This window comes from Tympanuchus pallidicinctus, unplaced genomic scaffold, assembly GCF_026119805.1.
Source record: "Tympanuchus pallidicinctus isolate F22 unplaced genomic scaffold, pur_lepc_1.0 scaffold18, whole genome shotgun sequence".
NCBI lineage: Eukaryota > Metazoa > Chordata > Aves > Galliformes > Phasianidae > Tympanuchus > Tympanuchus pallidicinctus.
In genome coordinates, this window is record NW_026294699.1 from 6,112,861 (window position 1) to 6,129,625 (window position 16,765).

Genomic DNA, 16,765 nt, shown 5'->3' on the forward strand with positions numbered 1-16,765 from the left:
AAGCAGTATAAGTGTGACAGACAGTTGCAGACATTAGAAACAAGCCTGAACTGAAGCACAGGCTCTGGGTGTTGCCTTGGGCTGTCCTGATGATGTTTGCAGATGGTTTGCTCCAAATGCGCATGCAAACAACAGTACCTTCCTCTCCTGGTGATTTTTCCCATGTTTTAAGCATTGGTTGCTTTTCAGAGAACTTACTTTTGTAGTTTTTCCTTTCAGGCTTCTGGCAAAAAGCTCCTGCAATCCAGTGCTCTAAGATCACATCGTAACCCATTTTCTGTGCCAGGGATTTTGAATATAAATAATTATTTATATCTAGGCTCTAAGTGTACTATCCTAAGTGTCCTTAAATCAGTGCAGATTTCTTCTAGGTTGAATGCAAGACAGCTGCTATCATCACTCCTTCTCCAGATACATACGTATGAATCACAGAATTACAGAATGGCCAGGGTTGGAAGGGACCTCAAGGATCATGAATCTCCAACCCCCCTGCCACATGCAGGGCCACCAACCTCCCCATTTCATACCAGACCAGGTTGCCCAGGGCCCCATCCAACCTGGCCCTGAACACCTCCAGGGATGGACGGGGCATCCACAACCTCTCTGGGCAGCTGTTGCAGCACCTCACCATTCTCTGTAAAGAATTTCCCCCTGACATCCAACCTAAATCTCCTCTCCCTCAACTTCAAACCATTTCCCCTTGTCCTGCTGTTATCTACCCTTTCAAAGAGTCGATTCCCCTCCTGTTTGTAGGCTCCCTTTAGGTACTGAAAGGCTGCAATGAAGTCACCCTGCAGCCTTCTTTTCTCCAGGCTGAACAAGCCCAGCTCCCTCAGCCTGTCTTCATAGTGGAGGTGCTCCAACTCTCTGATCATCTTTGTGGCTCTCCTCTGGACCCTCTCCAACAGCTCCCTGTCTTTCTTGTACTGGGGGCTCCAGACCTGGACACAGTGCTCCAGATGGGGCCTCACAAGAGCAGAGGGGGACAATCACCTCCCTGTCCCTGCTGGCCACCTCTCTTTTGATGGAGCCCAGGATACCATTTCCCTTCTGAGCCACAAGGGCACACTGCTGGCTCACGTTAAGTTTTTCATCTATCAAGATCCCCAGGTCCTTCTTCACAGGGCTGCTCTCAAGGTCTGCTCCTTCCAGTCTGTATGGATGCCTGGGATTCCTCCAGCCCAAATGCCAAACTCTGCACCTTGCCGTGCTGAACCTCATCAGGTTTACCGGAATCAGCTTGTTTTTGTGTTTTTGTTTTAATTTGGGAAAACAAAAAGGTACATATTTATATGCATTATGATGCAGACCACTAGCATGATATTACACTTCAGCTGAGAGAAAAAAAAAAAGGAGTGAGAATTTCAATCAAATTATAGTTAAGTTATATTTATCTTCCCATGAGGTGTGAGCTGTATCTGAACGGACGTGGCCTCACTGCCTCAGGAGGGAGGGGGTTCCAAGGAAGAGGTTTATTTTGCTGCTCTGTGTGGGGAATTTTCTATATAATCTTGGGAACAGGAAATGATCTGTTGGCCCGAGAAGAGAAATGTTTGCACACATGCCTCACTGTATGGTGTGGAAAGGCTTGCTGACATCAGCAAATCTGATCCATGTTTGAAGGAAGCACAGACCCAAAGCACTGCTCTGAGCCCTGGCCTCAAGTGGAGCTGCTGTTTCATCAGGAATTCTGCAAGTAATTCTGCATGTAGCACATGGTGATCAGCATTTACCTGAGGTCAGTGCCCTGTAAATGGAAATGCTGTAACAGGCAGTGGTCAACAGCCGACCCCAGAGGCCAGCTCCCCATAAACTAACAGTGCTTCAAGACTTCTGTTCCTAGTCTGCCTTTGGCATGTGGACAGTTACTTAGAGCGGTGTTTTATTTTCCCCCAGGAAAGAAGAACGGTGCCATGGCTCAACGCTCGGCTCTGTCAGATCGCCTGTCCTTTGCTAACACACAGGATGCCCAGCTGGGGTCCTTCGGGTTCTCAATTTTACCGCTGCGGTTTCCACAGATACTCAAAACTGCCGCAAATTGTACCAGTGGCCTTATTTTACTGGAACGGCACATAACGTCGCGGACACACAACTCCCAGCACGAGCACCCGCGCAACGGCGCAGCGCGGCCACTATCGTCCTGCAGCGCCCCCTAGCGTCCAGGCGGTATGGCCACCCCCGGCTGCAGGCGCATGCGCGTAGGGCGCCGCGCTCCCGGCGGAAGTGGCGTATGGCCGGCGCCATGGCCGAGGTGGCGGACGGGTCGCAGCCGGAGGGTGAGGGACGCGGCGCCGCGCGGGTCCGGCGTGTCGTGGCGCTCGCGGCCGCCGGCGGGACTCGTGCCGCAGCTGTCGCATCCCCTTGCAGACTGCCCGGGAACCGGCAGCGCCCAGGCGGGTCGGGCCGCCGCATGTCAGGGATGCCCCAACCAGAAGCTTTGCGCCGCCGGCGGCGCCGCTACGGACCCGGGTGAGAAAGGCGGTGAGAGGGCCGGGGGCGCGGGACGGGGCTCCGCGCTGCGGCGGGGCTGACGCGGCCGCACTGCCCGCAGCCGAGGCGGCGGAGCTGAGGGAGCGGCTGCGCGGCGTGAAGCACATCGTGGTGGTGCTCTCCGGGAAGGGCGGCGTGGGGAAGAGCACGTTCAGCGCGCTGCTGGCTCGCGGGCTGGCGGCCGACGAGGGCAAACAGGTGGGGCGCGATCGGCTTTCCGCTTATTGCGCTGCGGTGTGCGCTGCGGGGCTTTGCATTGAGAGCCCTGCTGTGCAGGCGCGTTTCCACGGGCCTTCGTTGCTTTGTGTTCCAGGTTGCTCTGCTGGACGTCGACATCTGTGGGCCGTCCATCCCTAAGATGATGGGTCTGGAAGGAGAGCAGGTGCGCTCTGACCGCTGCTATAGCGAGAGGCGAATGTGTCAGATAAAAGCATCCCCAGTGTGTCATTAAGACTAAAGCTTCGCTTAGATTTAAGGGTTCTATGTGGTCGTTTATTGGGAAGCCAGGGGAGCAAAAAAGCTGAGATGGCCAATGTGCAGCGTGGTGTCATTTGTTAGAGAGTCACAGGCAGTCGGGGTGACCAGTTCTGCCAGGCAGGTGCTGCTCTGAATCTACTGCTAATCCATGAATACTGAACCTGAGTCATACCAGCATAGTGCTCTTTATCAGCTCTGAAATGTTTAATGTGTTTATATAAAATCATGGTTATGTTTCCAGCAAGAGCGTTCAAGCAGTTCACTTATTAATGGAGATGTAACTTCTGCAATTTTTAATTAACCTGCTCCAATACAGTGGCACCACATCCGTAGGCAAGGTCTTTTTATCCTCTTTGATCTTCTGTTCATCTTTTACATAACTTCTGCATTAATTTCTCGTGTGACTTTGTACGTATCTCTTCAATTTTCAGGTTCATCAGAGTGGATCAGGATGGTCTCCAGTGGTAAGCTGGTGCAGCTGTTCCCAGAGAGGTGGCTGGCTGGGTTTGACACTGTTGTAAGGAGCAGAATGGCTGGGGAAGAAGCACAGTGTGCTTTTGTATTAATTGTAGTGGACAGAGGGTCTTTTACACCCCCCAGAAAACACCTCATTAATCTTAAAAATATGCAGGGAAAATGCCAGGTGTTTTTTGTCTGAAGGTCACCTGCAGTGTATCCCCTCTACCCTTTCTCTCCTGTTCTGCATGGAGTTTCTCTTCTCTTTTAGTATGTTGAGGAAAACTTAGGTGTCATGTCAGTGGGGTTCTTGCTCAGTAGTCCTGACGATGCTGTCATCTGGAGAGGACCAAAAAAAAATGGTACGTGTTCAGGGTTTTCAGCAACAACTTACATGGTTGGAAGAGTGAATACCTGAAGATGAGCTTACTTGGCTAAAGCACAAATCTAATAAAGTAAGCGATGGCAAGAAGCAGTGAATACTGCACACTGTTCAGTAGTAGTTAGCATGCCTTCATCATTTTTCTTGCACAGTAGAGCCAGAGCTGCACAATATAGTTGTGTTCCTGCTTCCGCTTTCATCACAGAACTTTTTCTCAATATCTTCTCTAGTTTCTTTGAATAATGGCTACAGTGGGTCAGGTGCTTTATTGGGTTTTGCCTTTTGTTTGTTTTAATTCGTTGCAAAATAAGCACTTCTGCACTTGGCTGTAGTCAGAAGAATTTGCATATCTGGGCTCTAAAATTTGAAGCAGACTGAAATATACAAGGATTTTTATTTCATTTAATCCCACGTTCTTGTCCTCTCTGCTAGGGCTGATCAAACAATTTCTTCGTGATGTGGACTGGGGTGAAGTTGACTACCTGATTGTAGACACCCCTCCAGGGACGTCAGATGAGCACCTCTCAATTGTGCAGTACCTCAGTGCGTCGCATGTAGATGGCGCTGTTATAATTACCACCCCTCAGGTAAGAGATCTGCATTTCCATTCACAGAAGCAGCACGGCAAGTGCTTGGTTTACAATCAGTGTTTAATTTCAGAGAAGGGAGCTGACTGACTTGCTTGTGTGTGCAGCTGGCTGCTTTATGAGCTAGGTGGATGCCTTGGTGGAGTGATGGAGTGAGCTTCTGCACAGCTGAGTGGTTCACGGTCAAAAGCTGTCTGATCTGTGTTGTGAAGTGAAATGCATTAATTCACTTCTTCAAGATATGAGTTGGCATCACTGTGCATTTGTAATTTGGTCACCAGTGGCTTAAAGCTCAGAAGTCAATAAGTTTTTAAATAAGGTGTGCACTGTTTGACAGCAAATGAAGTGCTGCCTCCCAGCTGCTTGGTGCTTTCCATAAATCATTTGGAGTAGAGAACAGTCGCACAAAGACTTAAAATCTGGGGGATAGCTTGACTTGCACATAGAGAAAGGCATATTTATGTGATGTACAGTTTTAAAAGAAAAAATCAGAGGTCTGAAATTCAAATTACATCAAATTCACAGGTATTGTGATGAACATAAGCAAAGGGAACAATGCCAGTTGATTATAAGCAATTCATTATAAAATCCAATTGTTTCTTCATGTTTGTAGGAAGTCTCACTTCAGGATGTTCGGAAAGAAATCAACTTCTGTCATAAAGTGAAACTGCCAATCATAGGTGTTGTGGAGAACATGAGTGGCTTTATATGTCCAAACTGCAAGGTAAGGCTGTCTGTATCTTAAAACATTTCTTTACCTCGCTGTTTCTGGAAAAATACCTTGTTCTCAGAATTGGAGCACTGTAACTCTTATTTTCATGTTGTCCCAGAAAGAATCTCAGATCTTTCCCCCAACTACTGGAGGTGCAGAGAAGATGTGCCAGAACTTAAATGTTTCCCTCCTGGGAAAAGTGCCTCTAGATCCTCAAATAGGTAACGTTACTGTGTTGCACTACAACAGCTTTAAAACTGTGCTGGTGTTCTTACAGGGGAGTCTGACAGAATGTTACATGTTTTGTGTCTCAGGTAAATATTCTTTTTTACATAGAGCGTCTGTTTGAATCACGCATACCATGGTGTGAAAAGTGCTGGGTAATTTACTTAACCTGATGTTTCATTTTGATGAGGATTTTATTACACGTCTTTTCAGCTGTATAATCCTTACTCTAAATACATGGTGTCTTTTTTATGTAATCACCTGAAAACACAGCTAGTAAATTCTTCTGTGAAGAATAGCAACTTGTAAATGATAAGCATTAAAATTAGTGCTCTTTCTTCACTGTCACTGGCATGACTCAAATCCTGTTGTGGATTGTGAGATGCCTTGGTTCCTCACTGGCTATTAGAAATGAACACTTGATTTAATGACTTGAGGAACAGGTCAGTACTTCCAAAGTAACGGCTGAAACCTCCTGCTGATGGTGGTCCTTTGTACAACTGTGAGCTGCTGCTCTGTCACTGACGTAACCATTTCTTAAAAGGAATGGATACCAGTGGCTCCTCGGAGGAATATAACTGATAGTGGGATGAGCAGTAAGTAAAGACAAGTTCTTTTCTTCTTGTTGCACTGTTTTCATGCTTTTCCTGTCCTTCCAGGAAGAAGTTGTGACAAAGGTCAGTCTTTCTTGTCTGAAGTGCCTGAGTCTCCAGCGACATCAACTTACAGGAACATAATTCAAAGTAAGTCTTAAAATCACCATGAAGGTGAATCCCTGCTGCAGTGCATTAAAGGTGCCAGAAATTGGTTTTCTGCCGCACGTAATCAGAAAACAAACCAGGGTACACGTGCATAGTAATTAAGAATGTAACGTGCAATGTAATCTTTTGGTCGTTAGTTATGGCAGACTTACAAACTGGTGACTGAGTTGTATATAATAACTGTTTTCATTCTTTTGCTTAAATCATTAAGAAAAGATGTGTGTTTGCTTGCTCTCAAGCAGTTTTTAGGCAGGCCACTGAGGGGAGCCTACTAAGTGTGATACAGCTGGGTAATATTGCCTCCTCCTGGTTGTAATTGCATATAAATACCCCCGGAGCCAATGATGTAGTTTCAAAATACCAGCAAAATTCCGTGACAAAGGCCCAACCTGTGAGAGCAGCAGCGGACAGCAGGATTGGTATTTATGTATAACTTTTTCCCTGTCTCTCCAGGGATTCAGGAGTACTGTGATCAGCACCATTTTCAAGAAGAAAAGATTATCTGAACACAATAAAAATATGCTTCATGTGTAATTACAGAAAAGTAACTTATACCTTGCCTTGACTTAATATAAGGAATGTATTCTTTTTGTATTCTGCAAATAAATTCTTAGTATTAATGTCATTCTCTTTTTTTCCATAAAGATTAATCAAGATTACTGAAATTCACAACTGGTCTCAGAGCTTGCTATGAGGTTAATTAGATAAAATAAACAAACCTTCATCTGCGTTACAAAGGTGCAGTTTGCATCCAGTCAACATACTGATAACCTGAAGTTGGCTTTTGAAATGTGCATAGACAAAAGTCTTATTCACAAAGCTGAATGTAAAATAGGCTTCAGTGACACTGGGACATTCTATCTAAACTCTTACATGCAAGTGCAGTAGGCTCTGTCCTGCCTTCTGCTGTAGGATGAGTTGCAATGCCAGATGTCTCTTACTGAACATCACGTAAGTATCTTTGTCAGTGGAAAAGATCTGTTTTTAGAGTGGAATTTTCGAAGTGATGTCCTCTTTCCTTACACTTGGCGTTGGTTTTAAAACACCTAGATGTTAGGCAGCTTACAGTTAACAGCACAAGTACAGAATTGTATTTACGGCACCAATCAGAATAAGATTAATGGATTTTCATTACTTCAACATAACTGTGGCTGCATGACACTGTTTTTTTTCCTTGTACTGACTCTTAAGCCTGAGCACTGTTAAAATAACAATAACAGTCCCTAACCAAGCTGCCCTTATGCAATTGTATTTCCTCTTCTTTTTACCGAGTAATCAAAGACTTAGGAAATCTGTGTTGTGTACAGGAGGAAAAGGTACTTTCACTTTATTGATTTTAGTTTCAGAATTAAACAAATGATCATCATCTGGCTGCATTCTAATGCTCAGGACAATCTAGCAGTTTCAGTTGAGTTTACAGGTTTTTCTCATGATAATGTCTGCTTTTTGAACTTCTGCACAACTACAAGCAAACTGCCTTTTGGGGAATGTCATTTTGGAGTAAATTGAGAGGTTTCGGAGACTTAAAACACAAACACAAATGATAGAAAATCATTATTTCATGCAGGCAATTCTAGAAGAGCTTTACTTCAATAATTTCATATGAAAAACAGCTTTTATAAGTGAGTACTCCTACTGCTCCTCCTTTTGTTTTTCCTTAATTCATTATCTGGTCCGTGTCTTCCCATGTCCTTCAGTGCGGTCTTCTGAAATCCCCCTGCTCTGTCCTGTTGAGTGAAAACATGACAGGCAGGTGTTAGCATCATTTAATATACACAGGGAAGAGGCTGTTGGAAACCCGAGGGTTTAAGGTAGCTCTTTCAGCAATGCCCACGTGCTGTGCTAAATCAGCATGGTACTGAGCACTTCACTTGGAGAAAATTCGTCATGGGGTTTAGAAGCTGCTCAGCCATGGGGCAGCCAGCTCCTGAATACAGAGCAGTGACTTTGGTGCAGCCCCGTGGTGGGAGCTCACAAGATGGACGTGCTGGAAGCCCTGCCAGAAGATATGTTAGGAACCAGTATCTGGAAGAAGCCAAAGCCTGTAACAGTATGAGGCAGGTCAGCATTTGATACTTCATGGGCTACTGCTGGCAGACCAACTTAATACTTACTCTTGGCAACATCTGCTGTGACAAAAAACCTCGAAGTTATTTTGCTGATGCTTTTCTGTCCCCCTAATTTGCAGTGGATGTATCCATATAAATTAGCAGTCTGAAGGGAGATACCAGCTATGACAAGAGCCTGCAGACAAACAGAAGTTTAGCAGAGATGAATGTGCTGCCATATAAGTAGATTGTATGCAGGAAAAATATATGCATACATATGTTATAAGAAGGATGTTATATATATAAAAGAAATATATTGCTTCAAATAATGAATAACCTTAAAAGAGATACATTCATATTAAACACAGCAATCCCTTTCTGTAAGAAAATACATTTTTTAAAAAGTGTTAAAATTTTTGGCTCAAGTCATTCTGTATCTTGAAATATTTAAGCTCCTATTCAAAAAAAAAGAAAAAAGCACCTATCCAACTGATTCTATAATCATTTCACTTCTTCTAAGCCTGACATATCTAATATCCTCATAAGCAGATGCACAGCAAGCCTGCAGATACGTTTGCTGACAAATGCCTCGCTGTAAGTAAGATCCTGAAACTCGCAGGTTTGCAGAGAGCATCAATAGATACAAATCAGTATCCACCATTAGCAGGCAGTAAAAATAAGTGGAACCATCGGTGCTTATAGGCTCAGAGAAACTTTGTTTCCTAGAAGCTACTGCATTTTCATTTGTGGAACTTGCTTCCCAATGTATGAGCAACATGCATCTTCATTGCTAGCTTGGGTCCAATTCTGGTTTTCAAAACTAAGGGTGGAGAACAACTGCTGGTTTAATTTTAACTGTTGTTTCTTTAGTGATGCCATTTGAGCCACGATAAAGCAGTTAATTATTTGCAATCAACTCATACCCACAGATGAATTTCCTGTTCCATTAAGTAATAAAATGCAATCTCAGGTATTGTTTGTTATGTAGCAGTATGTATGCAAGGCACTTTACCTCTTAAAAATCAGTAACAAAATCATACTTAGCACAGCAACGTAACAAAATGTATTCTGTGGTGATGATGCAGACACAATAGAAAAGTTTACAGGGGAAAGCAATGATTTCTTAAAGTCTGTTAGCACAGTGCAAGTATGGGGTACACAGCTCTGGGGAAAAGTAAGCTGCTGTAGTTAAAAGTGAAGCTACAATTCTGCCAACCTTTAAGATGCCCTTCTTGAGACAGGTGAAACTGTCAACAGTTGATAACACAGTAAAGCCAGGCTGAAAGTTGCATTCCTGAGCTCAGGGCTTCACTACAGAAACCTCAGATTTCAAATTCTTATTGGGATTTTTGTAACATGAGAGATCTTGATGCAAAGATTTTTGCAAAACTACAGCTCTGGGTTTTCTCTCAGCTAACACTGCTTGTCAGCTATCGTTCATTCAGTAACCCCAGACTTACCAGCCATTTCAGCTTCAGGGAAAACAAGGTGCTGAAAAAAAACACTGTCCAAATCACTGGGCAGATGATGAGGCCAAGCCAAAAGATTCGAGCTTCAGCTTCAGTTGAGGCAGCTATTGTAGGCACCTACAAAGGAAATTATTGACATTTTAGTCACAAAACCAAAACCCACAATAATTAACAGATGAACAAAGGAGGAACTGACATAAATCTTTACATGAATTTATTACATTTAATTCAATTTGGCATCAGATTCCTACTATCTCTCAGATTCCTGTGAGATGTGTGACACAGAAGACAGTGTTACAAACAGAATTTTAATACATGTAACCATAATTACCAACAAATTACCAGCAGAGATGCTGCACTAGCACTTACTGTTCAGGGGAAAAAATAAGTCCATACAGAGAGAACTCCACACCTGAAAGACCTAAAGGGCTGGCAGTTGTGATGTTCAGGGTGTGGTACTGTCTTCCAGCACACCTCAGCTGCTGGTAGGATTTCTAGGTTGAGCTTCTGTCCCAGCAGCAGCAGTGCACCAGGAATTGGTTGCTGGTTGGTGCTGAATGACTCGTCACACTTCTAAGCAAACCCACCCCACAGAGGAGATTTTAAAAAGCTGCCAGAGGAGTGGCAAGAGATGGAGCCCCAGACTGGGAAGTCAGAGAACAGTGGGTACCCCCGGCTGTGCCATGATCAGTAAACCAGGACAAAAATACAATTTACCCTATTTATACCTTCCTTCCTCTGTTGTGATCCCCACGTTAATCAATCTATTTGCCAGAAGTTTTTGAAGGCTCGAGCCCACAGAGGTGAGCGGACTTTGTACTGACTGACAAACTGCAGTAAGTGAAGTAGGCAATGCACTTACTCATTTTACAGTAAGTGCCAAGAAGGCTCTTGCTGTCTTTCTCAGCTCCACAAAACTGTGATACACTGGAGGTCTTCCAGCTTCCTTGCTTTCCTGCAGACTTGCTTGTATCCTAGATTTCACTTAAATTACAGGCAGAAAGCCGACCTCTGCTCTCCCCTTACTGGTGTGCAGCCTCACTGCCTGCTGCATTCCTGCACGTACAGCCCCAGCTGCACACAGGGCTGCTAGAGGGCACTGCTGGCCTGCATCTCTGGGGCAGTTCTGTTGGGCTCAGCACCTCAGCTGTGTGCAACTCTGGCTTTGCATTAAAAGGGTGACCTGCTGTGCAACACTTGAGTGTTGTTGGACCAAACTCTTGTCTGCTGGGTGCTGGACACTGTGTTAGCAAACAAATGTGGAACTGGCAGTCTTGACTCTAGCAGCAATGCCAAGTGCCATTTGATGGGGCTTCTTTGCTCAGCACTAGCAGTGTTAGAATGCTCCAGGATCTGGGTGCTGCTGCCCATGAGCATGAATAAAAGAAACTAACTTTTAAGAAAATGAATTTGAACTATTCAGCCTTGCTTTCAACATAGTTCCTTCCTGAAGATAATTCTGTTTTGTAAATAACTACGGGAAGATGGATTCATTATAAGTTGTTCTCATTTGTTCTTTTTTTTAATTAGTATGGATATGACAAGCTTTTCACACGCTTTCTGCTTGTCATGTGCCTTTAATTATCATTCTTACCCTTTTTGCTTCAAATACCCAGTGACTTTTTCCATCTTCATCAATCTGGTTCCACCAACGTAAACCAACCAAGAGTCTTCCTGTCACATTCTAGTGACAGAAACAATTATTTGCATTAAGCAGCTGCATCACTCATTTGTCAGAAAACATTTAAAATAAAGACAAGCATGTCTGAAAATGGTATTTCTTACCAAATACTAAATTTATTTCTAAAGCCTCTTGTCAATTTGTGCACAACAGTCACTAAGAACAGATGAGTTAATAGAAATGGAGAGACCGTTCTCCTAATCTGATCATTAGCACAGTAATATTAACTTAGGTAAGAAATGATAGGGTGCATCTTTCCTAAGTCAGTTACTTGGAGAAGACTGATAAATTCTTACTGAGAGAACACCAACCAAAAACACACTGGAAAAAAAATGGAAAATAAATTATAAACAAGTGAGCTGCTTGGAATCAAGCAAACAATTAAATTAAGAAAGTATTTTTGAACCTGGATCAATACATTTTACATCAATACATATAATTTTACTGTAAGTTGGAGACACATCAGTGTTTCACACAGGACTTAAACTTTGTTCTTTGCACCCCTGGGGACTCTGGGCTGGCCCCACCAACCCCCTGGGCCATCACGATGGTGCTGGTACCACAGCTGGGCCCTCTGAGGGCTGTGAGGCACAGCTATAGGCATCCTCTGGGTCCTTTCCCATCCTTATTGAAAACTACTATCTATTTTTTCCTAAGGATACACAAAGTATACAAACAAATCTGTCTGTGGCAAGGCTGCTTTCCTACCAGGTTAGTAACTTACACCAGTGACTATGATATATAAAAGCCTTGTATGAAACAGGATTGACCCATTTACTAAATCAACAGATCACAATGTCTGTCTCCCTTTCAGTATATATCTTCCTTTTTACTAATAGTATATATGTTTGTTAATGGCATAACAATACTTTCAAAGGTAATTACTGTTCAGGATCATCTTACCTTAACTGACCAAAAGTCAAAGGATAGAAGAAGGAGAATAGTGACAAAACAGGCAACAAAGCTGTTGCTGAACCAGTCACAGAACAAGTAGGTAATAATAGCACTCACTCGGAAAAACAGGTGGAAAAAGGTGGCCAGTGGGTGCCTGGAAAAACAACACAGAGCACTTAGGAAGTTATGGGACAAGGAGGACAGTTAGTGTATATGCTGACAGTGCAGTACAGCAACTATTGCTGGTCTACAGTGACATCTCAGTTTGTAGTTGTTATCTGAGCTGTTGATAAATGATCAAAGTGATGATACATCCAATAACCAACCTCCAGCCTACAGCTAAGAACAGCAATTGTTGTATTAATGCTTCCTCAAAGATGGAACAAAACCTGCACAGCCATGAGCTTCGTGGTGCTGTGTAAAGGAATCTGGTGAGTGGTTGCATTCAGCACTGCAGTCCCAGCTCCTCCATCTGTATGGCAGAGCACAAAGGAATTAATTGAGACAGATCTTGTCTTTCCAAAACGCTTTGAAAACAAGACCAGCAACTCTCTGGAATTAAAATGATATAAAATAAGACAAAATGAGCTTTCATATGGAATAACTGAAAGTGAACACTTCCTTTTACAGAGGGAGTACAATTTAGGAAGTTTACAGTTCTTCTGAATGAACAGTCATTAATTGCACAGCATATCTGTGCTGTGCTTCTCAAAGGAAATTTGGCCTACAACAAAACTGAGGGAAATTTCAGTAGAAGAACCAACTGCACAGAGTTAAATGTTGGTCTGTACAGTAGGACGTGGGCTTGGAGGAATGCTGTAAGATGCACAGTCCAGGTAATATGCCAAGTGCAAAGCAACAGAAACAGCTGGTTTCTGTGAGTTTAAAAGGACAGTTAATTAAAAGCCATTCCACCTGAGTAACGTCCTCCCTTGAAACCACAATGAATAAAATCTGTTTTCCAAATAAGATGGTTTGTTTCCATCTGTGATTGTTTCACATAGCCCCTCTATCTCTTCAAGCAAGTAAGAGTAGTATGGCCCAAACCTTCATTAATTATCTATTTTATTTCTTATTCTATTAGGTATAATTAAAAATTTCATATGCATATTATAAATCTTCGTAAATTTGACTGGAGTTTAAATTATAGTACTTACTATATGTATTCCTTCATTACAATATCATTACTCCATACCTATTTATTTACCTATTTATTGTAGAAGTCAACTATTATATAATGGAAATATTGTGCTTGTAGTAAAGATGCCTGACTGGAAAAGCAAGAATGACACACAGCTGAAGCTTGCATGTACTGCTGTGCCCACACTAACCACAGACTTTCCAAAAAACTTCTGACTTACAGATAAACACGTGACGTGTGAAATGAAAGGGGTTTTTTCTTACACAGGCGGAAGGAATCCTGTGAGCTGCCAAAAGCAGATCCTGCCTTGGTGCTTCTTGTTCAACATGATGTAAGAGTTCAGCTGCACAAATAGTAAGTTGAAGTAATAAGGGCTACTTGTAGGCTGCAACCCTGGAGACCATCAGGGCAGACAGCTTTTATAGTTATGCTGGGGGCACTCTGGAGAAGCAGGAGGCCCACGTTTGGTACAGCCCTGAATGCTTTTTGTGGGGACTACAGAGAGTCAAGCCCCTCACAGACATACAGAAATAGAGCTGCTCAGACCAGAGACACATCTGCAGGTCCAAGGGGAAGAAGAGTTAGACTGCTCAGCACTGGCATGTTGTTCCCTGCATGACTCCCTCATTCGCAGAACATGTGCACATATATATGCTAACAATAAATATGTTTTCTGATTCTGAATTCTGAAGCTAAACAAATCCAGTTCATACTGTTTGCTTCCTCATCTAGCAGAGCAAACATGCATTTCCCTAACTTGCAGCCACCAGGTGAAGCTTACAGTTTCTACCATATAGGAACAGAACTTTGAACAAATAATCTGAGATAAAGGAAACTGTTCAAGCGTGAAGGCGAAGCCTCTGCATGCTTTTTGACATAAGCTATACAGCTCTCAGTGAATACATTTTCAACTGTACTTGATATATTTTTTTAAAAAATACAGTTCCCAGAAGTATGGTAGCAATTAAGAAATTGTATGAACTAACATGATTTCTTGTACTAACGGAAGACAGTGTAGGCTTTAAATGCACACCAACTTCTCATAAGACTAAGCTATTACCAATTATATCATTAATAACTTTGTTATAGGATGATGGCTGTCAGGATAGGAATGAACTGCTATGAATTTAGTTGGACCCTGCATTAAGGGATCAAACTGGGTCAGCCCTACAGTGTACCACTGAACCAGTGTTGCCCAGGCACCTGCGCCAAGAGCCACGGCAGCTCTGCATGCCACTCTTTGCACCTCCTGTCCAGAACTTCAGATATATTTAGGCCAATTTTGAGCAACCAGACCCTTTCTCCATCATCTTGTGTTACCTGACTAACGTGAAACAGATGTGAGCATATGCTCCTGCTTGATCCTGATTAAATGTTTTGATACTGCACAGAGCTGCAAGTTGTGCAAGGTTGTGCTCTCCTCCTAACAGAAGCAGCCACCAACCACACCATTATCTGTGCACCTTTTGGTTCTAAAGAGCACTTGCACACATGCTAGAGAATCACAAATGTACAACTTGTCATGGCTTGTGCAAACTGAGTAAGTCCAAGATGTATGAAAGTGGGATAAGGTTTAATAAAAGCAAACATCCAGAATATGTCATTATGACTTCTCACAGGCATTGAAGTTCTGCAGCTCATGGCTTTGTACCAGGCTCATTTGCACAATTGCTCACAGAGAAGTTTGTTTTTCTATTTCCAAAGAATCTGAGCAGTTTCATTTCTGTATTCTACAGCACAAAATATTTCAATAAGAGATTATCCTTTAGCAGTGTCACAATGAGGGTAAGAAAGAAGAGCAGTCTTCGGTGAAATAATCATTTAAACAAAGTGAGCCCACTGTGGTATGGTTATCAGGCAGCATGAACCTGCAGAACAGAGCTGGTTTTACTGTACAAGGCTGGTGCCACAGGTCTGAAGCAAGCACTTGAGCACAGTTCCAGTTCCCACCAGACTCCAGTCTGGTTCCACTGTCTGCTGCATACAACACTTGCAAGTTTTAGTTCCCAGTTTAGTCACCTCCATTCAAGCCATGCGCTCCAGAATCACACCATAACACAGAACAGAATGCAGACCTTCCTCAAACCTGCTGCCATGGCAGAGAACACAGAAAACAGTTCTGGGGATGTTAATGCTGTGTCATGGCAGCTCACCATGGAGCCAGACTGCAAGTCTAGTGCAGTGGAAGGGCTGAGACGTTCCACCAGATACTGGTAGAGCTGAGCAATTGTATTGTAAAGCTGCACGACTGCTTGTGTGCCTCAGATAAGCTGTGCAGGCTTAGTGTCCCTTATTTTATTTATGCCTGCAAGACATGCTAATGTTGCAATATACCACAGTCATCTGGAGCTTGGTGGGAGGGAAGAGATCAGTATCAACAGAAGCTGATTATATGAAGTATTGATGAGTGTGTATGGGCAATTCGCTTTGACAGCTGTTGGAGCAGATCCAGAGGAGGGCCATGAAGACGATCGGAGGGCTGGAGCAGCGCTCCTGTGAAGACAGGCCGAAGAAGCTGGCCTTTATTCAGAGGGCGGCGAGGCACTGGCACAGGTTACCCAGAGAAGTTCTGGAGGCTGCATGGGCCTGGCAGCTTGATCTGCTGGGTGGCAACCCGCGATCAGGGGGAAGGTTGGAGCTGGATGGTTTTTAAGGTCCCTTCCAACCCAAACCGTTCTATGATGCTACGATACACCTCATCTTGTGACAGCCTTTGGCTGGGGGCCCTTCGGCTCCAAGCAGCAGAACGCTGCGGTATGGCGGTGCTGCGGTGTGGCGGGCGCTGTGTCGGGGCCCTCCCTGCAGCGCACAACGCGGCCCGAGCGCAACGCGGCAGCAGCGGCCGGCGGTGGGGGGGCGGGGCCCAATCCGCTCCGCTCCCCGTTACCTGATTTTGGCTTTCCGCAGCGCCAGCTCCTCCTCGCTGCCGAAGTCCAGAGACACGTCCTCGGTGTCGTCCACCAGCGCCTGCGGCGGGGACCCCCACAGCGCTCCCGTCAGCGCCGAGGGGCGGGGAGGCCGCGCCGCCGCCGCAGCCCGCCGCCCCGCGCCGCCCGCCCGCGCCTCTACCTGCTTCATGCCGCGGTTGCGGGGTGTGGCAGTCGCCGACGCCCGGAGGTGTCAGAGGGTGAAGGATCCCGCCGGACCCGGGCGCGGCCCGCTCAGGGCTGAGGCGCGGCGGAGCCTCGTCGCCCGCGCTGAGGTGCGCGGCGGCGCCTGCGGGCGGGCGGCTCGGGCTGAGATGGCGCGGGGCCGGGGGCTCCTCCGCTCGCACGGCCGCCCCCTCAGGGAACGGGGCCGCCCCGCAGCCCGGCCGAGCGGCGGAGAGCTGCGGCTGCACCGCGAGCCTGGCGTAGGGATTCCCGTCCTGTAGTTAAAGGTGTTTCAGCCTGCTTTTGTTGAAGCTGCAGGATGGTTGTAAGGCGGCAGCACGGAGAAAGGC

General features: G+C 44.8%; 2 protein-coding genes across 6 annotated transcripts; one reads left to right on the plus strand and one right to left on the minus strand.

Annotated features, from left to right (window-relative positions):
- The first annotated feature begins 2,153 nt into the window (after nt 1–2,153).
- Nucleotides 2,154–6,710, plus strand: NUBP1 (NUBP iron-sulfur cluster assembly factor 1, cytosolic). 2 transcript variants are annotated; one of them, XM_052680404.1, is made up of 11 exons: nt 2,243–2,276; nt 2,368–2,469; nt 2,552–2,688; nt 2,804–2,872; nt 3,399–3,431; nt 3,695–3,785; nt 4,238–4,392; nt 5,006–5,116; nt 5,223–5,325; nt 5,989–6,072; nt 6,544–6,710. In XM_052680404.1, exons 1-11 carry the CDS (start codon nt 2,243–2,245, stop codon nt 6,594–6,596), a joined length of 972 nt encoding a protein of 323 aa, XP_052536364.1. In that variant the 3' UTR covers nt 6,597–6,710. The 2 variants fall into 2 exon arrangements, with proteins under 2 accessions (XP_052536365.1, XP_052536364.1); XM_052680405.1 differs by lacking the exon at nt 2,552–2,688 and having other exon boundaries at nt 2,154–2,276.
- Nucleotides 6,711–7,387: 677 nt separating this feature from the next.
- TVP23A (trans-golgi network vesicle protein 23 homolog A) lies at nt 7,388–16,533 on the minus strand. Of its 4 annotated transcripts, none has more exons than XM_052680408.1 (7): nt 16,393–16,531; nt 16,211–16,290; nt 12,192–12,336; nt 11,202–11,291; nt 9,599–9,724; nt 8,205–8,334; nt 7,388–7,817 (listed from the first exon to the last, which is right to left on the minus strand). In XM_052680408.1, exons 1-7 carry the CDS (start codon nt 16,399–16,401, stop codon nt 7,756–7,758), a joined length of 642 nt encoding a protein of 213 aa, XP_052536368.1. In that variant the 5' UTR covers nt 16,402–16,531; the 3' UTR covers nt 7,388–7,755. The 4 variants fall into 4 exon arrangements, with proteins under 4 accessions (XP_052536368.1, XP_052536367.1, XP_052536366.1 ...); XM_052680407.1 differs by lacking the exon at nt 16,393–16,531 and adding an exon at nt 12,509–12,654 and having other exon boundaries at nt 16,211–16,300; XM_052680406.1 differs by having other exon boundaries at nt 16,211–16,516.
- Nucleotides 16,534–16,765: the final 232 nt, after the last annotated feature.

What these genes read in the sequence shown, in the direction of transcription:
- TVP23A (XM_052680406.1), bottom strand. Translation starts at nt 16,401, where the DNA reads ATGAAGCAGGTAGAGGCGCGGGCGGGCGGCGCGGGGCGGCGGGCTGCG. An exon ending in CTGCGGAAAGCCAAAATCAG is followed by an intron (nt 12,337 to 16,210) that starts GTAACGGGGAGC and finishes TTGTTTTTCCAG; the next exon opens with GCACCCACTGGCCACCTTTT. An exon ending in TTGACTTTTGGTCAGTTAAG is followed by an intron (nt 11,292 to 12,191) that starts GTAAGATGATCC and finishes TTCTGTCACTAG; the next exon opens with AATGTGACAGGAAGACTCTT.
- NUBP1 (XM_052680404.1), top strand. Translation starts at nt 2,243, where the DNA reads ATGGCCGAGGTGGCGGACGGGTCGCAGCCGGAGG. An exon ending in CGGCGCCGCTACGGACCCGG is followed by an intron (nt 2,470 to 2,551) that starts GTGAGAAAGGCG and finishes CACTGCCCGCAG; the next exon opens with CCGAGGCGGCGGAGCTGAGG. An exon ending in GATCAGGATGGTCTCCAGTG is followed by an intron (nt 3,432 to 3,694) that starts GTAAGCTGGTGC and finishes CTTCTCTTTTAG; the next exon opens with TATGTTGAGGAAAACTTAGG.